Raw genomic sequence first — 25,653 nt, forward strand, 5'->3', positions numbered from 1 at the left:
AAAAGGGAACATTAATCTTAAAGAGATGAATTTGACTAGATTGTCTGGTGTTCCTCTGTTTACACATCTACACATCATAGAATTATACGGAACGCGTCAAGAAATACACAAGTATTTCTAAATAATTTTACCATATTGTTGGCTGAACTAACGAAAAGACACGTAGGGGGGTATAAAGGCAGTAACTCACCATGATAAAATCCTTATTTTTCAATTAAAACAATTTAAAATAAACACTTTTTCTCTTTAGAAATCGATAACAAGAAGCTGTGAACAGAAACACTTGTATATTAATCCTTTATTAGTCGTAAAAAAAGATAATCAAATTTAATCTTAATAACTAAGACTGCGAGAAAGACTAAGAAAAGAGAAAACGGCTATAATAAAAAAGAAAAATCACATTCGAAGAATAAAATACAGTGCGATAAAAAAGTAATGAAACTGAGAAACAAATAAAAACAATCTACCTCCATAATTAGTATGTTTCTGTAAATCTAGAGAAAATCCTTTTATACGAGACCCGTATAATTATATATAGGCAAATACACGATAGGTGTAAAACTCATTAACAACCTTGATTAGGTTACTGAATTGGGCACAGGACTCCCAAACTCGAGGCCATATGTTCTACTTCTGTGTTTGAGCTTTTTCTTCGATTAGTTTCCAAAGAAATTTGAAACATGGACCTGAAAATATTCTTCGTGGTGTACTTCAAAAGCCCCCCCCCCCTCTCCAAGCTAGCCACCAAACTTCAACCCTCTGTTGACCAATGGTAATGAGTGTCTAGTGAACACTTAAATTATACACTAAAACTTACTTGTGTGGGACTTCCTGTCCCAGTCTTTGTGGCTTTGGAGGAGGCTGAGTAACGAGCGAAGGTACTCCATAAGCTGATTTTGCGGAGGCAATATTATCTCTGCCTGATTTTTTCAAACTTCCTCCCTTCTCACCCGTCTTTCGGTCGCACTCACTGTCAGTATGTCTTTTTAATATCCCTCCTTCATTTCCTGAAAATAAGTACGATATACAATTTGAAAACTGTACAATGAAGGCAATGAATCAAACGATCTTTTTTCAATCTAAGAGAGTGTTAAAAACAATTACTGTACTAGTTCTAATCTTCTTAGTAAGACTGAAAGTTACTGCAAGGATGGATTGAATCTGGATATCATCTATTTGCTGAAAATCTTAAATTATGTCACGTCAACCTTGATCTGATGGTCAAAACTTCTTTTCTGTACTCTTTCATCTGTTTTCTTTTGCCAAACGGTCAATATTTTTGAAAATTAAAGGTACCTCTACAGGCTTTGTTTTTTGCTGTTTTTTTTCTACCTGTTATGTACTTTCTGTTTGAACTGGATTATGAGCGTCCAAACATTTGAGGCTCCGAACTCAAGAACATTAAATAGAATATTGCAACTCAGCAAAGAGTTTTTATCAAATTAACGACGGTTACCATTTGAGACGCTATTTAAAGGATGACATTTAGGATGACGTCAGAATACAATAGCGTAATTATAATCGTGTACAAACATCAAATGTCAAATCTTAATTTTGTTAGACTTTTGTTATTTAACATATCTTTAAAATGTCAAGGATTAAAATTGGTTTTGAGGTGTGATCAGCCAATGAGTAGAAGTTTGAAAAATTTCCTCAGCGATCCGTAATTTCGTCGTGTAGACGAGGCCTGCTGCAGAAACCTGTCACATGTCAAATTGGTTCTGATACACGATTGCTGAAGAAACATGATATACTTTGCTTATCAATAATCAAAATTATTTGCAAGAGCTGACTGAACTTATATCAATGCTTTTCAAGACACCAAGAACAAGATCTATGAGCTCATATGGCATTTGTGACGAGGTGGGAAGAACCAAGAGCCAAGAGCTCATATGTTATGAGCTCTATCAAAATTCTAAGAATCAATAGATTGATTTAAAGGAAAATCAGAGGCTTAATGCCGGTCTGCATTTAAAATAAGAGCTCTGAGTCAAGAAGTCCTTCCAAATATCAAAATTCATTTAAATCCGATCACCCACTCGTAAGTTAAAAATACCACAATTTTTCTATTTTTCTCTCCCTTCAGCCCCCTAGATGGCCGAATCGGGGAAAACGACTTTATTAATTCAATTTGTGCAGCTCCCTGACACACCTACCAATTTTCATCGTCCTAGCACGTCCAGAAGCACCAAACTCGCCAAAGCACTGAACCCCATCCCCTAACTCCCCCAAAGACAGCGGACCCAGCCTGGTTACGTCAATCACGTACTACGACATTTGCTTATTCTACCCACCAAGTTTCATCCCGATCTCTACACTCTAAGCGTTTTCCAAGATTTCCAGTTTCCCTCTCAACTCCCCCTAATGTCAACAGATCTGGTCGGGATTTGAAATAAGAGCTCTGAGACATGGATTCCTTCTAAATATCAAATTTCATTAAGATCCGGTCACCCGTTCTAAAGTTAAAAATACCTCAATTTTTCTAATTTTTCTGAATTAACAACCCCCAGCTCCCCCAAAGAGAATGGATCCGTTCCAATTATGTCAATCACGTATCAATAACTTGTGTTTATTCTTCCCATCAAGTTTATCCCGATCTCTCCACTCTAAGCGTTTTCCAGTTTCCAAGATTTCCGGTTTCCAAGATTTCTGTTTCCCCTTCCAACCCTCTATTTCCCCGGATCCAATTCGAATTGAAAATGGAGCATCTGAGACATAAGATTCTTCTATATATCAAGTTTCATGAGGATCCGATCACCCAATCGTAAGATACCTCGATTTTCGCGTTTTCCAAGAATTCTGGTTTCCCCCTCCAACTCCCCCTAATGTCACCAGATCTGGTCGGCCTTAAAATGAGAGTTCTAAATCACAAGATCCTTCTAAATATGAAATTTCATTAAAATCTGATCACCCGTTCGTAAGTTACAAATACCTCATTTTTTCGAATTACTCCCCCCCCCCAGCTCCACCAATGAGAGTGGATCCGGTCCGGTTATGTCAGTCACATATCTTGGACTTGTGCTTATTCTTCCCACCAAGTTTCATCCTGATCTATCCGCTTTAAGCGTTTGCCAAGATTTCCGGTCCCCCCCCTCCCTCCAATGACACTGGATACAATCAGGATTTAAAATGAGATGTCTGAGTTACGAGAATTATCAAATTTCATTAAGATCTGATCACCCGTTCGTAAGTTAAAAATACCTCATTTTTTTTTATTTTTCCGATTTACCGTCCCCCCACACCCTCCCCAGATGATCAAATCGTGGAAACAACAATTTCTAATTTAATTTGGTCAGGTCCCTGATACGCCTGCAAAATTTCATTGTCCTAGCTTACCTTGAAGTGCCTAAACTAGCAAAACCGGGACAGACAGACAGACAGACAGACAGACCGACCGGCAGAATTAGCGATCGCTACATGTCACTTGGTAGATACCAAGGGCCATAAAAACACAGATACACAGCACGCTCTGGATACCTAAAGGAGAAAATACCAACGAGTATTTGAAATACAGCTTTTTATGGCGATACAAATCTAATTTGGAGCCGCCTTGCTAAAGACGGCTAATACTTTAAAGCTGTTGATTTATTCCAAGACTTAGCGTAAGAAGATGTGGTAGACGACTTCATCAAAATTCTCATTGAACCAATAGTGAATATGAGAGGGCAGACGAGAAAAATATTCAACTCTTGATACCGTCTAAATTACCGACAAAATAAAAAGTATAAAATATCAATGGTTGATGACATCATAAAATTTCAGGTAAGTTATCTAAGTTCAGACACAGTAGAAAAACAGTACCCTAAGCTGTAAAAATAGTTGCTTAGTCTGGATAAACATTATTCTTAATGGTTTTTAATAGAAATTTTCCAGCTAGCCCTTTTTTCTGTCCCACTTTTAAATTCAAAGAAACTGTTTCTTTCCTGAAAAAACGTGTTAATTAAAGATAACGCTAAAAATACCAACTCCCCTGACTCAATGACATATTTACCGGTCTTGCAGTCGAGCAACCGTTTTATCAATTTGTGCATGTTACTCCTCTAAACAAAGATTTCTTAAGTTGTCTTTTCAAGCTAAGCAGAGTAATGACTTCTAATAAAAAGTAAAAACAAACCTAGATTCGATTGAGAGCTCAATTTATTCAACTTTTCTTCAAGCTCTTTGATCCTTTGATCTTTTCTCTTGAGAAGGCATTCCATTTCTTTATTTGCGATGGGAGCATATGGACTCTTCAACCCATCTTTACTGCCAAAAATCTTATCCATCAAACCCTACGGATAATAGCAATTAGTAAATAAAGAAAGGATAAGAAAAAAAAAATAGACGCTAAAAATAGCTTTCGGTTGTTATCCAACTGGAATCATCTCCCCGATCGGGCTATTCTACCAAAGCTAATTATATATCACGTTAGTTACCATTAATTACAGACCACTATCAATCAAAAAAGGGATAAATGTGGGGTTTATAGTCCATCCCTAAGGAATCTCAATGTACGATTTTTAATTTTTCCCGCATTCCTTACAATTTGCTTCTTTTGAAGACTTTGGGCCTTCCTCGAAATAATATTGAAGATATATCTACCTTTTTTTATATCTACCTTTCATTATACCTGTATTCATCGTAACGAACACAAAAAGCAAAAATTATCTCGTGAACTATTTTCATGATTTAACGGGAGGTTGTCCCAGCAAGGGAGGTTGTCAAGCTTCAAATGGAGGCCATTTTCACTCGAGGGTTTAAGAGACAACTGACATATCATGGCTAAAAAAAATGGTTTAACTTTAATTAACTCAGTACTTAGAACCATACTATGTAGCCTCTGAGTAAAATGTACCAAATCATTTTTCTTCTGTACTTCTCCATTCTTCCATAGTGCACTCCTAATCTTTGAGGTTAACCTACCCCCATAATTGGCATCAGAAGATAGAGGTCCACGAGAGAAATTTTTGTCACTATGCAACCCATTTAAAAAAAAAAAATGTAATATAAACCCTTTCAACTTTGGCCCAACAATATCGCTTAAGCTACATCTTAGTGCAAATAGACAAAACTCACTGAGTTTTTACCTTGTTCAAAATCATAAGCTTTCTCAGCCTCCCATGAAATCTCCTGTGCTTTCACTTTTTAAAATCTGGAGAAAAGGATTTGGATGGGGGGGGATAGTTTTGTTGAAAATATTAGAGGAGAAAAATAGATACTCTTAGCCAGGGGCACCCAAAGACCTTTTAATTAGAGGAAACAATGCAGACCTATCATTTCACGCATTTGGAACGTTGAAGATTTTGCAAGATTCTCCAAATAATTACATATACTAAAACAATGAAATAAAACGATAAGAACTAAAACCATAAAATAATAAAAATATGTCTCTGTCTTAATCAATGAAACATTAATATTATGTTTGGTGAATATTTTAATATTTTGGTCAATAAGACTGGATTTCAGTTTTTCAATTTGGAGATGGAAAATACATTTACAAAAATACAGATACTGATTCACAGGTTATACCTCTTAGAGTTTAGGTCAACTAAAAACTAGTATAATGTCTAAAGATGGATGGAGATCCAACGACATGCTGATCAGTTTTGGCACGGAATTGTTACACCCAATTACTGGATTTGTCCTGTCGGAACAAGAATCAGTCAGTTTTCATAGCGATGCTATTGTTCTAAAGGATTTCCAGCTTCAAAAGTACAGAAATACAAGCTCAATTGAACCATTCCACGGAATTAAAGATATAAACTCCAACCAAACATCTGGTCTTCCAAATATATTTTTTACAAAAATGTTCTTCTATCAAATAGAACTACAAAACAGATCTTGTCGATGTCTACTAACCTTTACCATACATAGAGAATAACACGATGGCGGAAATATTTTCGGTTCACTGTTTCGTCAAAGCTTTCATATGTTCGTTCCAGACAACAAAGATTAATACTAAGTCCAAACACGAGTCATTTGGACTAAGTCCAAAACACGAGCCAAACACGAGGCCGACTCCCCTGATCAGCCTCCTTAGCAATCCCAACTTACTCTCCGATCCATGCTGTTACAGAAAGGTTTCGCAAAAGTTTTATACCCTTTATTCTGGAACACCTTAATAATAATTCGTGATTATGTAATTACAAAATTCCCCTTTTCCTCTATTGCCGTTTTTGTTCTTTTTTTATTTACTGCAATGTTTTTGTAATTTAATTGTTAAGTTTACTGATTTGCCCTTTATCTGTGATGATTTTGCTTTTTTATTTCCTTTTAATTTTAAGTGTTTGACTTAATGTACTGTTTTTTTTTTTTTTGTTTTTTTTTTTGTTTTTTTTTTTGTTTTTTTTTTTTTTAGCTTTTACTTGACATATAAAGCGAATTCGGCTCTATAGAGCTTGTGATAGTCTTTTGCAAATAAATATTATCTTATCTTATCTCTCATTTGTAGAATATCAAGCTCCCAGGAAACAGAGACAATTATTTCGTTAAATAATCCATTTATGGAAGCATAAGAACATAGTTAATATGGTCACTCACTAACCCCAACATTCACTTCACCTTGGTTAATTGTGACTGGCAAGAACCGGAATTCTGACTTAACCTCACAACCCCTTTCAAGTCGAAAGAACTCTTACTTAGACTTCGAAGTCCTGGCTTTCAGAAGAAGTAGTTTTCTACCGTGAACCAAACATTAGCCAACAAAGAGAACCAGTATTTAATTCTTCTTTATTTTGGTGAGTCTTTTCAAGCTAGGAGTTCGTCAAGTGCCGGTTTGTAAATGGTTTTTAGAATATCCTAGGATTTACAGTCACTTTAATGACCTCCAAGGGGTATCCTTACACGCCGATTCAATGAAAAAAAAATAAATAGAAAACCAAGAAACAGCTTTGCCAAAACTGAAAGAAATTTTTAATGAGACTTACTGATTTTTTCTTGGGTTGCTCTAATTGAGATTTCAAAAAGTCAATCAGCTTAACATGCTGACCCATTATGGCTTCGTCCCTTACTTCTCTTTCTTTATTATATTGAATTTGATCTTGTATATCTAACTGGAGCTCATTGCACCTGTAATTAAAATAAATTGCTCATTCTATTTGTATAAATATAATATAGCAAATAACATTCAGTTTCACACTAACTATATTGTGAAAAGGAAGTTGACAGTACTTCAGCCTTGAAAACCCCAAAATTAGGAGATAATATCAAATCAAATAAAGCTTAACATTCTTTTTAAGCAAAAGTACAGAAATAAATTTGGTAGTGAACCGTTATAAGAATATCAGCTTTGAACAATCAGAGCAAACCTAGATATCTCAGTACAATACCTCTGATTATAGACATTTGTCTGGTATTAGAACTATGCAAATCTTGCAATTGGAAAAATAAATCCATATGCATATGCACATAATATCTTTAATATCATATTTGTACTTAAAATATGGGGTTTTATATTGTAGCGTTTCGTTGTTTATTTTTATACTGGTTTCGGTAAATGGTCTCATGCTCCACACTTTTTTTTCTTTTTTTTTTTAGCACATCCTCGCAAGCTCCGCTTTTGTTGTGCTATTATATAAAAATGATTATTTTCAATAAAATTGTTCTACTACTATTACTACTACTTACAAAACAAACTGATAGGACACATGAAAACATATGCAAACTGCAACTATACTGTAGAAGACTTTATTGGACCTGAAACTGGTAAAGATTTTTTCCCTTTTTTTGAAAAGCTTGGATCAATTACTAGACTCCGAGATACTCCGTAATATCCCCCTCGATTGAAAATAAAAAATGCTGCAGAAATAAGTTCGTTATATATGGACATGAATTTGAATTTCTGTCAAAACAGGAATTACCACTACCAGCAGTATAAGTACTCAACCCTTAACCTTCAAAAGACCAGAATATCCTTTGCGCTTTACTGGAAACAAAATATGTTGTAAGCATTCTCTCGTTTATCAGTATAAAACTGAATATTTAAACTGAAATAATAAAATCAAATAATTGAAAATCATAACTACTGAGACTTCTGGGAATGGACATCATTGTACATTAACAATTAGCCTAATTTCGTTATTTCTTACCAATAGTCTTTGATTATTATGATTAACTTTTCAGAAACATTTTGACAAATAAAAGCCACACTGTTCAAAATTCATTTCGTTTTCAATGAAGAGAAACAAGATCTCCTGTGGTGGCGCAGTGGGTTTGACATTAGCTTGGTAATACGGGACCCAGAGGTCGAATCATGCTGCAGGAATGCACTGCAGGGCCGACGGAGGGACCTTAGTAGTCAAGAAGTGTCGTTAATCTGATACAATACAAGAGAAACGAGATTCGAGCCGCAGCGATTGAGAGGGAGGAAGGGAGGGAAGCAGCTCTTTATTAACAAATCTTGATTAGCCATTACATATTACTATTTTTTTTTTTTTAAGTTTTTACTGATGGCGTGACAAATAAAAAACACGTTGCTTGAAATAAAAATTATTTCCATTAAGTGCAAAGCATACCCTGGCCTTGATAAGGCCTGTGGGGCGGTAACCCTACTTCTGTGACGGGTAATTCCTGTTTGTCTGAGTTTTAATTATCGTATGACTTTACTTCTGCTTTCAAAGGTTTTAACGTTTCTTCGGAAAATTCTGTTTTGGAAAGTTTTTTTTTTCAATTAATACTGACTAAGAGCAATGGTTCAGCCAAATTGGCAACTTAGCCAAAAATGATCAAAGAAATCATAAAAAGTTACGGAAATCAGCCGATAATCAGTTGGATTTCGAGAATAACCAACCTTATTGATTCGGACTTAATGAAAACATTCTGAATTACTTCAAGACTTGAAATGAATCGTTCCCTTTCCATCTCCCCCCTCCATGCATCTCAGGACATTAAGCATCCTTTTTGTAAACTTTTCTGGATGCAACTATGAAGCGAGAACGTAAATGAGCATACGCAAATCTTTGTGGGTAGAGATTTCGAATTCTTACTTCGAAAAGAATCGCCTTTATGATGTAGAATCATACTCGAAAGCTTCAAAAGGCTAAATTCTACAAATAAGAGTACAATAACGAAAAAAACCTTCCAGACAAAGTTGAATGTAATGAAAGCTATCAATCCTCTTACGCCCCTAGGTAGCCCCACTTCAGGAGGCGAAGTAGGCAACTTGAAAATGTGAGATGGCACAGCCTACATAATTTTGTATATATGAAACAACATTGCACAAAAGGCAAATTTAGCCTGAAAAGTATTATGGAAATTGATCTGACTTTTTGTCTTAATTTCAAACTTTTTATGGCTCAATTTTAACTCAAATATAATTCAGCAAAAAATGTGATAGAACAATAATTTCTTATCTGATAACTTCGGACATATTTTAGCCCTGAAACTTACTACTACTTGCATATTAGAGCAGGAGAAGAGGAACTCCAGGCATGTAGCTCAAATATCAAAATCCTGCTTTCTTTTCAATTTCGGCCCCTTCTCCTCAGCTCAAAATACATCCTCACTTAAAATCAATGCACTGCTATGCAAGTGCGACAAATTCGTTCAAAACGGCTAGGGTACACAACTGTACATACAGAGGGGGAGGGAAGAATTTGGAAAATTATCTCCTTCAAGGACTGATCATATAAACCTCAAGGTGAAATTTGAATATTAAAAAAAAACAGTTTTATCATGTTTTCCCCCTTTCTCATTCCCTGGGCTCGAGTCTTTGAGCCTCTATTCTAGGGCGCATTATATACTTCTTCGTCTATAAGTAACTCCAGCAATGGCAATAAACAACGTGTTTTAATCTTATCGTCTTGAAATTTTGTTTTAATACCAGACATTATAAACACTTAAACTTACTTTTCTTTATATTCTTCCCCCTTTCTGATAGCTAGCTCCAAAGATTCCTTATATTCTGAATTCTGCTCTTGAAGGGCGTTCAATTTGGTGTATACCTTGGATAGCTCTTCCTTGATCCTCACGGTATCTTTCAGGTTGGCGTCAAGATCTTGGTTTAAGTCGTCAATATCGTTCGATCTCTCAAGCACGGTCATCTTCAACTGGTCATTCTGTATAGAGAACATTGTATTGTCTTATGGATAATACTTGCCACTGATATAAATAATATCACAAAGCATGTCGTTGAACTGAAAGTATCCCACTTCTTTTTAACATAAGAGCTATATATTTATCTACAAATAAATATTTCTCAAAAAGAGAGACATATAAGGACTCCTAATAGTCCTGAAGGAGATCTTCCTCCACATGCCCCACAGAGGTGTGTATTTTAAAATAAATGGAAAAGATTATCCATGACCAAGGTGCTAAAGTACCTCTAAAATGCAGATTTTTACCCCCAGATTTTTCACCAAGCAGATTTTGTTTTAACAATTTTCATATTCATTCTGGGGAAAAACTATTTTAGCAAGTTTAAAGTTAATCTTAGATGTGGCCTTTGATTTAGCACAATGCTAATATACAATAGAAAACTACAAATAGGAATTATCGAGAATAGCAAGAGTCATTATTTTCTCATTTATCTGCCCCTGTTTATTATCAGAAGCACTGTCCGGTTTTCAGTTTTCGTTAGTACTAGAACTTGTATATTTACTTGAATTAATAATGAAACTAGTTTTCATGGGGAATTTTCTATAATAGATTAACAACCAATCTTTTTTAATATTACGAAATTGCAAAGACATGTTAAAGCACTACAATATTTCAGAAGAGTCCACAACATTTTCATAAATTCTTCAGTACATCCATTTGCACTAAAAAGGGATGATAAGTAACAGAACTGGCGGAACAAGTAAATACATTACAGCCATAACAACACATTTTAATCGTTAGTTTTTTAGCGATATACTGAAGTTTCTGAGGTTCAAGCATTTAATATGGCTTCAAAACATCCTATCGAAAACCCCAATTTAATCCGTAAATAAACGTGTGCATATGACATTACTGCTTTTATATTACCTTAATATGATCTTTGCTAATAACAATAAAATTAAGCCAAATTTAAATCATTAAATACTGGATCGCAAAACAGCCAATAGTCAACAGTACACCTACATCATAGGAATGACCAGCATGGGATTAATGAGTGCAGATATCGTACAAAGCAATAAAATATCCAATTCATGAGATCATTCCACTTCACAAAAATACAAGTGACATGTACAAAAAAAAAGTGAATGACCACATATTATGTTTCAGGGCTCACCAGGGAGACATCCGTAATCAAGCATTGATATGATGGAGGTAGCAGAGTTGTTAAAAAGGTTAAATGTGGAATTGAAGTGATCTTACCGGGAATTAAAGGGAGTTCACCTAAAACAAAACTTTTGACTCTGCCCAAAAATAATACCAAGCATCTGAGCAGTGTACGCTAGACCCCAAAATTTAGTATGTTCTCAAAACAGAAATTATACAGAGCAAAACAGAAAGAAAATAATAGATTTCCACCGTCTTGGAATGACGAGTTATTCTCTAGAGATGGCTTACTAAAACAGACAAAATAGAAGAAAACTTTCAAAAAAGAAATTGTTACTTTCATTTTAACCCATTTTATCCCTTTATCGAGGTTGGATTTTTCTCTTACATTAAATCCAGCTATAAACTTTTGTAGTCTGGCGCTTACAAGATTGCCTAATAAAGATAAGCTGAAATTATTGTAGAGATCTTGGAAGGTTTGGAAAGTCAAAATTTCTGAGATATTGACGTACCTAAAAATATTTGATAAAGTTATAGATCTAAAACTACAACTTTGGAACTATTCTGTCATAGGGCCAATAGAACTTTTCAAATGCATTACTATTGGCCTTAACCCAAACTGAATATATTCAAAATCGTAAATTGACGTACTTGAGAGCATCAAATCTTACTCATGCACATGAGAAAACACTACAAATTCTCAACATCTTTTTATCAGATGGTTGGTACATTACGATGAATGCAGTATTTCGACACTGAAATATCATCAGATTAATATATTCATGACTTGCCGGAAAATACTCAAACGCAAATAATTTTGAATCAACCAAAAACCTTCAGAGTATGTCAATAGATACAAAAAAAAATAATTCAGACATTCTTGAAAGGAGGTAGTCCTTTGTGCTGAATCATCATATTAAAATTGTTGGATTCCGATCTGGGCCTATGTAATTTAATTACAGAAAGAGTATCTGCCGACCGCTCTTCGAATAATCTGGGTTCCAGCCATGCAGGTATACAATAGTCTATTTTGGGGGAGGGGGAGCATATTCGAAAAATAAATTCATTCAATTCTAAATCAAAACAAGTAATGAATTTAGGGGCATTGTTTGATCATGCAAAAGCATATTACTCTCCAGTCCCGATTTATTGGACATCTAAAAGGGGGAAAGGAAAAATAAAAATCCTACTTCAGAACTGAGTCGATTAACCGTTTGCCTCAACTCTTGGTTGCTCGTTTTTAAACAAATAATCTCTGCCTCGGAGTCCTTTTCCGTTGAAGTTAGATTATATTCGAGCTCTTTAATCTTCTTTTCATGGAATATTCTCAGAGACTTCTCTTCATTGATAGAAACACGAGCTTTTCGTAATTCCTCTTTCAATTTATTCATATCTTCTGTATGTTGAGAGCTAAAGGAGAAAACAAATAATGTAAACGGATTTAAAAACCTAGACAGATTGAAACACAACAAGAAAGTTGCACATAAATGTTGTTTTACTGGGAGGTTTTGGAAGAAAACATGTTGTCACGCTGAAATAAACATTGCAGATGGGATACGAAATCTAATAGTAATCCTTATCAACCTACTTAAACAAAATTAAAACAATGTGTTTGAACAACAAGAACAGAAGAAAAATGTAACCTCATAACTTGGTCGAAAGAGGTTCAACCACGACCAATTGTAAATATTATCTTTGAGTTATGATTATTGGTTCATTGTGCGTCAAAATAAATAAATAAAAAAAATAAAAAATTAACCTCGACAGAACCCAATAGAATCCACTAGTCCCGAAGTAACTAGTACTGATTACATCAGCGTTAAATCTAGCAAGTAGTCTTTTAATACCTGGGAAAGGGCCCACAATACGAAATTTCTTTGATACGGTGGTATTTCTGTCTCATGGGGGGGGGGGCACAAAATGAATTTGACACATGTGTAAAACGAGCTTCATATGGCTTTCTTTTAAAATATCTTGAAGATTTCCCAAAAGTGTACCAGAGCAAGGCGATGACGGTTGTAATAGCATTACATATTCGAGTAAGCAAGAAAAGGTTAAAACAATTCTTATTGGCAATAAGTGATTCGTGTGACGTCTGATGACAGGAGCAAAAACCCACAACTTTTATATGAACAAGTTGGATACAAATCTTTCTATTTCTCATGCTATTAATTTTAAAGTCTCAGTGGCTAAAATAAGCTCCGCAGTTTTGCATCTTAAGAAAAAGCATTCCAGTGGTTTCAATGGTTTATGCAGCATACACATAAAGTATAGACGCAGTAGTGTGTTAATGCACCTAAACATTAAATATTAGATAATTTTTTATTCAGATCTTGTTCCTGACTTCTATACCGGTATTGTATCCTAGTAAACTGATTACTGTGTCTTTTGTCCTAGTAAACTGATGGACAAAATAGTTATTATCTAAGTGACTGTTTGACATTGTTTCTTGGATTTGCAGTTCAGATCCAACAAAGGTTTGCGCAGGAAATATATACACAGTCCTATCCCAAATCTTTTACCTGAATCGAGATATATACACAGTCCTATCCCAAATCTTTTACCTGAATCGAGGGAGCTTAGGGAGACCGACCTTAATTTTCGGTAGTCGTGATGTGCGTCAGGCATTTGACTGTGGTATACATTCGTATTTGCCATTTTCAGTTCAGGGTTAAGGTCTTGATCGTTCGAGTGTTATACGTTTCAGAAATATTTATAGAAAGCTGCAGGCTAGAATTAAAGTAGCTACTGACGGTGGTTTTGTTATTTCTAATAGTGGTATTCCTGTGCAAAAAGTCATTAGGCAACGTGACATTACCTCTCCTCCACTTTACAAGACATATTCGCATACGGTCGCTAGCTGCATTTATCGCGGACTTGATGGTTCGCTATTTAATTATAGTGATAAAGCGCTAAAATTAAGCTGCTCGATGCTTCCCATTGATGAAAATTTTAATATTTTAAGTGTCGAATATGTTAAAAATCGATTTACCGTTTCATGTTAGTACAAGTTTTCTAATTGCTTGTTAAGAGAGTAATAAATAATTATCCTTCGTTTGATGATCAAGAGATTTCTTCTTTCAAATCGCTGATTTACCTTGGACTCTACCAGCCATACTATGAAGTCAACTCTAAATGGTCTAATCACAAATTTTGCCGAGAAGGCACGTAAGACATATGGTGCTTTAATATCTAGCAAAACAGTTCTAACCATAGTCATTGTTCGCGCTCGTTTATACGCAACACATTATTGTTTGTGCATTATTTCTTGTGTTGAGTCCCATGTGCTACCACTTTCGCTATATTTCGATTATTTTTAAAGATAAACACGAGAGGGGGTAATAGATCTCTTTTCTATAAGCATGCGAAGTATATTTGGGATTCACCATTTTGAACACTTATTACCAGATTCCCAGATGAATAAGATTTATAAGACCCTTTTGTGGTTGTTGTAAATAATGGTTAATGAAGTTTAGTTAATGAAATAAAACAAATATGATGAAAATATAATACTTTGTCAACAAGAAAACTACAACAAAGAATTACGGAAGGGGGCCCGCCCAGACCGCATTATATTAAATACGTATGCGTAACTTAAACAAATCTAACTAACCACAATAATAACTAAATATTTAATTAAAATGTATTTACAATGTAGTTTCCCACCGAGCCAAAGCTAATATTTGCGGTTGTTGTGTTCTTCCCTCGACCAAATAAAAAGTCGATTTTTCAAGATTTCTCAAATCATCACAGGTAAATCAAAAGACACAAGTACATACTCTCCTTAATAATCGCAAAAAAAATTAAATAAATATTACCTCCTATCGATTAATTCTTTTATTTCTTCTTTAAGAGAGCCAATTGTTTTATACTGATCCTCATTCTCAGCATCTAATTCTAGTGCAGCAACCTTAAGATTTTCTCTGTGCTAGAAAAAAAGCAATAAGATATTACCCAGCTGGTTTGTGTTTTATCACTAGTTTTCAGAACTGTGGGTCACAAATCCTACTTAGGGGAGTAAAACATGTAAATAAGGGATTTTTTCTCTTCTTACAAGACCTTCTTATATCAAATTTGAGTTTGCTGTCTTTTGAGTTACGTTAAATAGTTATAAATATGCCTAACAATGGGATGTATTTCATAGGTGATTAGAGTACAATCCTTTCTTTAAAGATAATGACAGGATTTTTATAGTACTCACAGATCTGAGAAGACTGACAGATCCAGAATATATTTAGTAGTTGATTATAAGCTTGAAGGTCCGAAAAAAAAGACTTAGTGCTTTTTTATAATTCAAACCCTCCCCTGGTATTTGATAGGCAGTAAATCTCTTTAGTGGATAGTTACCGTTAAAAATTGTATCCGAGTTGATTTTTCGATCAAATAACAGAGAAAAAGACAATCTTTATTGATGATTTATACTAATTGAGGACCTGAACGCACTAGATTAAGAGGCTGATTTGAGTTATGCAACTGCGGTAGGAGCTAACTAACCTCATTATAATAAAACGGATATAGTCCTTCCCTTTGAAATTAATGCTTTTATGCAAAAAGTCAAACTAAACGAAAGGTTTTACATTTATTTGAGTTTCCAAGCAAATAAGCAATATTACACCACCTCTAGGGATTCCTTCGATAAAATAAAAAGGGGAATAAATAAAAAGCAAATCTAGAAAGATAAACAAGTGAGTTGCCGACGGAAAGCATGCGTATCAAACAGGTATTCCATAGTTATGCAAAGGATTTGATAACACCTGATGGCATAATTATTCAAATTAATAATAGGGCATATGTAGTACCCAACCCATCTAGTTTTTATAATTCTACGGTATTTCTTTTCATACATTCGATAATAGCTTCCCAACTCTTTCGTATATTTACTAATAAAAGCTCACGCTGGAGAGGGATGGGGGATGCTCCCTATCTCCTGCTTGTCTAGTGCCTTTATTATTTCGAAAACAAAAATGACGATGATAAGATAATAAAAAATCAGATTGCATCCAACAGCTTTTTTCAACAGGATGAGGTCATTCCTCTCAAGGGACTACTTTAAGAGTAATTTACATGTAACTTATTACTGGAAAAACCCCCTTAAATCTATTAATAGTAAAAGGACGAGGCCAAAATTGTTTCTGAATCCAATACTGATTCTACATCTACACCATTATTGTGATATGATTCCCGATTCCGATCTTAGCCAAAGTTATTATCATGTCCTATATTATCAATACATGTTTATCTACACTTAATGGCAAGAATAGAGGCTTTTTTCAATTAACCGTTGCTTATTCTTCTGAGTTCTACCTAAACAAAAAGAAATTTGTTATGAGAAAAGAACCTAGTTACCTTCACTTTACATTTTTTTTTTTCATCAAATTTGGGTACGATTTCGTGTTTTTTATTTTTATCCATTTTAGTAATTACATGCTTATTTTAAAATATCAGTTTTTTTTAAAGCAGTTAAGACGGAAATACAAAAACCATCAAAAAACTAAGTACCAGCAACTAGATACAAAAAAAAACTCAAGAAGTGAAAAAATAAACATGAGAAAACCTTTAAGAAAATATATTCAAGAAACAACTTTATTGATACTGCCTGGGATTCAATTATAAAGTAAGATAGAACTCACAGTGGCCAAATTTTAAGCCTCTGGGGTTAACATTAGAGGGGCCTAGAGTACCAATGGAAGAGGGTACATAATTTTAGAAGAATTAAAGAACAAGGGTTTAATCAAATAAATTCGTTCTATTCGTAAGCGGGTTTAGTATTTTAATAAGACATTAGAAAAAAAAAATCTTTTTAACTAGTAAATAATAAGGTCCGAATATTTCGGCTTCGAACCAGTAATATCTAAATTAGACTGTGAAGTCATCAATATAACATTAAACCCGTTGTCCTATAAATTTTTTGTTTCGCTATAAAAGAAATTATGAATTTGGTCTTCCACTCTGACACAGACAACTGACAAAATGACAGACAACTTTTCAACTCTAAACTTAGATAATATAGACTGATTAAATATGTTATAAAAAATAAATTATCTTTATTCTGACAGAACAATGAGAGTCCAAATTATTGGTTATATTTGCGCAATAAATGGAAACAATAGTTAACCAAAGAATCATTTTGAAAACACACAAAAATTTCGATTCTGATTGTAGGAAAATCCCAATTTTCTGATTCCTAGTTCCGATTGAATTCCCTATAAATCATTTTTAACTATATAGTTAGTATTCAAGACCCACGCACACCGAATAATAAAATGAAAGTGTTGTATTTTTCCATTTTAACATTCAAAGTTTTAACATCTGAATACTGAGTATTAAGCTCAGATACTGATTATTAAGCTATGATATTGAGTTAACACGGTAAAACGCCGTTTTGTTAATTATAGTAGCAATATATACAACTAAAAAATATAGCATTACCTGTTTTATGGTTTCAATTTCCTTTGTCAACCGTAGTATTTCTTCTTGAGCAGCTCGTTTATCGTCGACTGCTGCTTTGATTTTATAATTGGTTGACGCAATTTCTTCATTGAGTGTTGATTTTTGTCTATTTGCTACCCTAAGTTCGTCTTTAACTTTTATCAGCTCATTCTTTAGATCTTTCACTACTTCCACCTTCTTTTGTTCTGCTTCCAATAAAGCTTGCAATCTCTCATTCTCTTTATTTTTATTTTCTTCGATTACTTTAGTTGTTATGTCTTTCTCCTTAATAGTGTCCTCAAGTCTTTGGATATTCGATTGCAGTGCAGCAATTTTCGTTGTCATACTATTTATTTCTTTATTCTTTTCTGCTACCTCCTGTGCTGCACGTCTTTTCTCTTCACGTAGGAAATGATGGGTTTCCCTGGATGTTTCAAGCCTTTTATCGCGGGACATTATGTCAAGCTTGGCAGCAGATAGTTCACATGACAATTTTTCAACATCCTTTCTCAACTTCAACAATTCATCATTTCCTTTTTTCTCGGCTTCATTTTTCTGCTCCTTCCGGTTTAGTATTTGTTCTGAAAAAGTGCAAAATATGAGTAAAATACGCTGAAAAAAATATGCTAAATTAAATATCAGCTGCATAACCCGCAATGCATTTGTCACCTGAGATGCATTAATCTTCATTATAATGGGAACTTCACTCCGTGAATGAAGAGCCACGAACCGGATAAGTAACTACCTAACTAAAAATATATAAAACTGATGGCTTATGAGGACAACTTTCGAGGGACCACATAATTACCGAATATAACCACAGATATACCGTCGGGTCAAGCAAGGAAGGCAGTTGTTTCTTTGTCCAAATATAAGCTTTTGATCTAGTTACTTTTTCTGATTGTCAAACGAGTTTTTTTTTTTTTTTTTTTTTTTTTTTTTTTTTCGGTTTTCCTCAACTTAATTTCATCTTGACAAATCGAACAAGCATAATAACCCACTACCTTTCAACACAAGCATCTATTTCATTAGATGCCAGCTAAAAGCCTATAGCCTACTCAAGCTAGTAACAACCTAAGTAAGGAGCAATTTTCACCTTATAGAGTTGAAATCAAATTACACAATTTTGAAGATAGGAGCTGTGAACGATTGGCCTAGAGGATGCCCCCCCCACACACACAAAAAAAAGTTAAAAGCACATTTCACCCTCATCGAGAAACATTTCTCAACAACCTTCCAAACACAAAAAAAAAGTAAACATAACAGAGAACAATGGCTTCAATTAACCTCATGAGACGTTAGGAGGGGTCTAATCCCTACCGTCCCAACCGGAGTTTTACATTACAAGTTATTCAAGTGCACGAAACAGGCAAACAATATGAACAATATAGGAGAATGGGCACGATCCTCTAGGGAGATGCAGGCAATAATTCTTCCTTTTCTCCTCTAAGTAAGCACCAGAAAGGGATGCTTAATATAAATTAAAACTGATTGTTACTAGAGCCTGCCTATGTGTCAGTACACTATTTTTTGGTCATACATTAGGGCTGAAATTGCCCAAATGAGATGTACAAGGGCTCAGTTTAATTTAATCAAATCTATGGACTTTAACAATTAAAAAATGCATTCCATAACGCGCCAGCGTTACTTCCCATCGACATATAATATAAAAAAAGGGACCCAGGTGCCTACCTATTTCGGATCATTTTCTCCGCTGTTTTCCCTGTCAAATAAGGAAGAAAAATAAATGGGGATCTGTTGAATATTTAGTTTGGGAACTAAGGCTTAATAACAGCACTAGAGCGGTGGCGTCGCTGTATGGTTGTCGTACGACATGGCGCTATCAAATGAGAGAAAAATGTATAGTTTAAGATTGGAATATATCAGCCGAAAAGGTGATTAGCATCCAGGTTGCAGCAGTAGTAGCAACATAATTAAGAGTAAACTATGGTCCACAGTAGACAAAGTTCAAAAACGAGTTTTTACAGATGTTCTCCACTGAGAAATATTTTTCATGCAGTCTTATTTTGGAAAAAGTAATTTTTATTCAGATTCAACTGACCAGTAACTATAGCTACGAAAAGAAAGTTTTGAGAACTTTAAAAAATCCCGAAACTAATTGTTCATGAAACAACTGAAAGAAAACGGAAGTCAAACAATATTAGCTCTTTTAATAGAGATGATCGAGACAATTAAATAGAAAAATGAAAATGTTTTATGCAATGCTACATAAAAAAAAATCAATATCCGATCAGAGTAAACCTGTTTCAAAAGATATACTTGGCCAACGGCGAGAAAAGCGAGTCCATCAATTATAATATCGTTTTTATCTTTAACAAAAAAAATTATATACCGGAACCAAAAAAGCGATAAAATCAATAGAATATGCTCCTGAACTTAAAAGTAGAAATAATGTCAAATTAGCTGTCAAAAAAGCTAGCACTTGAATGAAATATTGCATGAATGAATAACCTTTTAAGTGCGGTTAGGGTACAGCAGTCGATTCAGATGGGCTGGGAAACATATATTTTGTCTCCAATTTTCATCGCCCTAAAAATCTTTATGCAAAAGTTTTAAGTTATAGATCCTTTATTGGCCCATATCTACTTTTCAACTTACATTTTGGCCAAGGCTTTACTCAACTAAGTTTTACCCAGTTTTTGAACTTGGTTTAGTCCATGTACACTAGTTTTTCGCAATATGTTGTTCTTTAAAATCAAGAAGAAAAACAATCACTTAGTGGTAGTTTTTTTCATTTAATACATTCTGACTGAAAATAGAATTTTCTATTTCTTTTTGTTTCATTGCCTCTTAAAACTCTATGAAAAGAGCTCACCATTTACATTTACATGGACCCTTCTTTACATTTATAAGGTTAATCAAAATGATAGTTGCTTATCCTGAATCAACTTCAAATGAAGATTTTTTTCACTTTAAAGTTTTTTGGAATACGTTTTTAAATGTTCGGTTACTCAGAGCTAGAGTTTATTCTTTACCCCTAAAGAGGTGCAACCATGATGGTTCATTTTCATGAACCATCTTTTACTCATGAAAGAATTTACCTGATTTTAACTGCATTTCCTTTTCTAAAACTTTCACTTTTTCTTTCAATGTTTTGCATTCTTCACAGGATCTTAGGAGCTGATCTGATAAGTCATCAATTTGTTCTTTTAATTTCTCTTCAATCTCGGATGTCTTCTGGGAAGACATAGAGGAGCTAAGATCATTCATGCTTCTTTGGAGTATTTCAACTTCAACTTTTAATTTGTGACATTGCGAGCTACACGTCAAATACTTTTCTGTCGCCGATTCCTTTTGGGCTTCTAGATCTTTGACACGAAGTTTAAGCTCCTTGTTTTCTTCGCCAAGAATTACTAGGACTTGATGTTGAGCATCTTTATCTGAAAGTTCACTATCCATGTCCTGGACAAGTGATTCCTTTTCTGCTATCACAAATTCTAGTTCTTCGTTTAACTCTTCCACCTAAAATTTTAAATGGAAGAGTAAAATAACCATTTAGTCAGCTTGATTCAGTCCATGAAATAGAGTTTAGAATATCAGGAAAAGGATGTCACAAATGTAATTTTGGCAGAGAAAGAGGGTCTGATTCCTGAAAAAATCCGGCGTAAGCAGGGAATATTAAGATTCTCACTGATCTTTATTTTACCCATCCCCGTATACAAGCATGGCGTTTAAACCAAATAAGAGAGATACGTTTATTATAGAACAGGATAAATAAAGCGTAAACGATGCATACAAACGAAATAAAACACCAATAAATAGAAAGAAAGATACGACGGAAAATGAACAACGTCAGATTCCCTTGACACAAAAAAACAAGAGCTAGGACAAAAGCTCATATGGTATGAGCTCTAACAAAGTTCTAAGAATCAATAGATTAACTTTAAAGGAAAATCAGAGGCTTAATGCCGGTCAGGATTTAAAATAAGAGCTCGGAGTCACGATGTCCTTCTAAATATCAAAATTCATTAAGATCCGATCACCCACTCCTATGTTATAAATACCTAATTTTTTCTAATTTTTCCTCTCCCTTTAGCCCCCCAGATGGTCGAATCTGGGAAAACGACTTTATCAAGTCAATTTGTGCAGCTCCCTGACACGCCTACCAATTTTCATCGTCCTAGCACTTCCAGAAGCACCAAACTCGCCAAATCACTGAGCCCCTCCCCCCAACTCCCCCATAGAGAGCGAATCCAGTACGGTTACGTCAATCACGTATCAAGGACATTTGCTTATTCTATCAACCAAGCTTCATCCCGATTCCTCCACTCCAAGTGTTTTCCAAGATTTCTCCCTCCAACTCCCCCCGATGTCAAAAGATCTGGTCGGGATTTGAAATAAGAGCTCTGAGACATGAATTCCTTCTAAATATGAAATTTCATTAAGATCCGATCACCTATTTGTAAGATAAAAATACTCCAATTTTCACGTTTTCCAAGAATTCCGGTTTCCTCCTCCAACTCCCCCAATGTCACAGGATCTGGTCGGAATTTAAAATGAGAGCTTTAAAGCACAAGATCCTTCTAAATATCAAATTTCATTAAGATCTGATCACCCTTTCGTAAGTTACAATTACCTAAATTTTCAAAATTACCCCCCCCCCCCCCCAACTCCACCAGAGAGAGCAGATCCGGTCCGGTTATGTCAGTCACGTATCTTAGACAGATTTTTATTCTTCCCATCCAGTTTCATCCTGATCTCTCCGCTTTAAGTATTTTCTAAGATTTCTGGTCCCCCCCCCAAATACCCCCCAATGACGCTGGATCCGGTTGAGATTATAAATAAGAGATCTGAGTTACGAGGTCCTTCTAAATATGAAGTTTCATGAAGATCCGATCACCCCTTCGTAAGTTAAAAATACGTCATTTTTTTCTAATTTTCCAGAATTAAAAAATAGAGCAGATCCGTTCCAATTATGCAAATCGCGCGTCTAAGACTTCTGCTTATTTTTCCCACCAAGTTTCATCCCGATCCCTCCAATCTAAGCGTTTTCCATGATTTTAGGGTCTCCCACCCCAAACTCCCCCCAATGTCACCAGATCCGGTCGGTATTTAAAATAAGAGCTTTGAGACACGATATCCTTCTAAATATCAAATTTCATTGAGATCCGATCACCCGTTCGTAAGTTAAAAGTACCTCGTTTTTTCCATTTTTCACAATTAACTTCCCCCCCCCCAACTACCCCAAAGAGAGCGTATCCATTCCGGTTATGTCAATCATGTATCTAGGACTTGTGCTTATTTTTCCCACCAAATTTCATCCCGATCCCTTCACTCTAAGTGTTTTCCAAGATTTTAGGTTTCCCCTCCAAACTTCCCCCCCCCCAATGTCACCAGATCCGGTCGGGATTTAAAATAAGAGCTCTGAGACACGATATCTTTCTAAAGATCAAATTTCATTGAGATCCGATCACCCGTTCGTAAGTTAAAATATACCTCATTTTTTCTAATTTTTCAGAATTAACCCCCCCCCCCAACTATCCCAAAGAGAGCGGATTCGTTCCGGTTATGTCAATCATGTATCTAGGACTTGTGCTTATTTTTCCCACCAAACTTCATCCCGATCCCTTCACTCTAAGGGTTTTCCAAGATTTTAGGTTTCCCCTCCAAACTTCCCCCCAATGTCACCAGATCCGGTCGGGATTTAAAATAACAGCTCTGAGACACGATATCCTTCCAAACATCAAACTTCATTAAGATCTGATCAACCGTTTGTAAGTTAAAAATACTTCAATTTTCTATTTTTTCCGAATTAACGGGCCCTCCACTCCCCCCCCCCCCCAGATGGTCAAATCGGGAAAACGACTATATCTAATTTAATCTGGTCCGGTCCCTCATACGCCTGCCAAATTTCATCGTCCTAGCCTACCTGGAAGTGCCTGAAGTAGCAAAACCGGGACCGACAGACCGACAGAATTTGCGATTGTTATGTCACTTGGTTAATACGAAGTGCAATAAGAAAACTATGATGCAAAAAATGCCAAAGGCTTTGAACTACTGAGCGATTCTAGAGACTCTAATGCCTCAGCTCTCTCTCCTCCAAAAAAGGGATCCCAAGGGAAATTTCCAAATAATCTTTCAAAAAATTTTCAGCGAAATAATAAGCCAGTCCATCCGAAATTTAATTAAAATGTCATTAAGAAAGTTCATTAAAAATTTAATGTGTACTTTTTCCAGTTGTTTAGGATATTTCATAGAGAATTAAACAATATACTTTGGGTTACTGTCTTTCGAGGTGTCTACACAGTTGTGTTAGCACTGTTTTTGCGTCATTGATTTTACAGTCATCTCCAGAAGTATTATTGCAGTCTTTTTTTTCTTCTTTTTTTATTATATGAAAGTATTATTATTTTTATCCAGTATTTCAAAAAACTTTTCTGTTTTAATACAAAAATATTTATTAATTTAAACCGTCGAAAAAAGTAGGATGACTAGATTTACCCCATGGCGCAGTTTTGAGATTTGTCCCTGGAGCCCTGTCTTGGTTCTAAACGACCCTTTATAAAAGGACCCACTCATAAGAAGTTGCAACCATAGAAACTCTCTCTCTCTCTCATCACTCTCTTGCGCTCTTGACTCTATTGCGCTCGTGTCTCTCTTTTGCTTTTTTGTCTTGCTCTATAGTCTCACTCTTGCTCTCTTGTCTCTTGCTCTCTCCTTTCTCAACCTGTACTTTATTTTTTATTTTTTTTTTCTTCTCTCCTTCCCTCAGGCTCCCTTTTCACTTATATCCCTCTCCTTTCTGGCTTCTTCTTTTCTCCGACTATGTTTTCTGATTGAACCGCCCTCTTTTTTTCTGGCACCATCTCGCTCTTCTCTGACTCCCTCTTATTACCGTCTCCCCTTTATCTGTGTCTCCAGCTTCAATCTCACTTCCCCTCAATCTTCTCTATACCTCTATATCTCGCTCTTTCTTTTTCTGTCACTCTAGAAAAACCCCAGATTGACAAATTAACTCCTAAACATTCTCTTTAAATGAGCATTGAAGATTCAGTTTGCTTACCTTTTTCATCAGTAAGCCGTTTTGAATTCTCTGATTATTCAATTCCTCTTCTGCTGCCTCAAGCTTGGATTTTAATTCATTGCTTTGAAATTCGACGACAGAGGGTGTGGGCCCTGATGCAATACTCGTATCTAATATGCTTCTTCGAGACGTTTTGTATCTTCTGATGTCGTCCTCGTATTTTTTTTGAAGTTTCTTGTGCTGAGATGTTTCGTAGTCCAAATTTTTTCGTAGAGCCACTAGATTCTCCTCGGCTTTCACTTTCTCTTCCTCCAAAATACAGCATTTTTCTCTGTAGAGCTGTAATAAACCACAAAGTGTTAATACTTAGTGTATATCAACTTGACTCACGAACGCATCGAAAGTGCTATACTTAAAAGCCGAAAGTCCTAAAAGGGATTTATTCAGCAAATTCATGTTTCATTAATTTTAATTTAAACGAAACTCAACCAATTTAAACAAGTTAATAAAAGGTTATTATACTTGCACCTTTAAATATAGTACCTTTGATACAATAGTGGTAAGTTTTTTCTATAATCTGATTAATAAAAAAATATTAGAAAGTAAAAACGAGACCTGTCATAAAAAAAGTAGCAATAGACGCAAGAAAGAAGAAAATGAATAGGCAAAAACAAGACGACTTCAATAGCAGGTTAAAGTCAGGAAACTACGAAACACGCTATGAGGCTATAAATAAAACAAAAAAATAAAGGGAAGGGAATTATTTATGTCACCAAATAGACATTGCTAGAGATATATCAGTGGCCGTTATATATTTACCGTGAACAGAAATTGGTGTTGATACCTGGGAAAATCCAGAGTGCCCACAGAATTATAGCAAAAATTCTGACAGTCCTTTCTTCAGCCCCAAAAAAAATCCCAACATACATGGACAACAACAGCGGCAGTCTGCTAAAATAAACATACATCTTTTACGAAATTTTTAATTTGATAGATAATAAAGCAAAGGAACAAATAATAGTAAGGTATTTGTTCACGTAAAAAAAATAATAGTAAGCTAG

General features: G+C 35.0%; 1 protein-coding gene across 2 annotated transcripts in view; it reads right to left on the reverse strand.

The window, feature by feature from the left end:
* The window catches only part of LOC136032047 (citron Rho-interacting kinase-like), a 139,544-nt gene that overhangs the window by 46,129 nt on the left and 67,762 nt on the right, over positions 1–25,653 (reverse strand). For both annotated transcript variants that reach the window (XM_065712149.1, XM_065712150.1), the window contains exons 11-19: positions 24,632–24,931; positions 20,670–21,090; positions 17,608–18,188; positions 14,997–15,106; positions 12,369–12,588; positions 9,826–10,034; positions 6,906–7,047; positions 4,115–4,271; positions 818–1,007 (exon numbers count right to left, since the gene is read on the reverse strand). In XM_065712149.1, coding sequence (XP_065568221.1) covers positions 818–1,007; positions 4,115–4,271; positions 6,906–7,047; positions 9,826–10,034; positions 12,369–12,588; positions 14,997–15,106; positions 17,608–18,188; positions 20,670–21,090; positions 24,632–24,931 — 2,330 coding nt within the window. The remainder of the gene's footprint in view (positions 1–817; positions 1,008–4,114; positions 4,272–6,905; positions 7,048–9,825; positions 10,035–12,368; positions 12,589–14,996; positions 15,107–17,607; positions 18,189–20,669; positions 21,091–24,631; positions 24,932–25,653) is intronic.

Source organism: Artemia franciscana, chromosome 10 (genome assembly GCF_032884065.1).
Source record: "Artemia franciscana chromosome 10, ASM3288406v1, whole genome shotgun sequence".
In the NCBI taxonomy this organism is placed as follows: Eukaryota; Metazoa; Arthropoda; class Branchiopoda; order Anostraca; family Artemiidae; genus Artemia; species Artemia franciscana.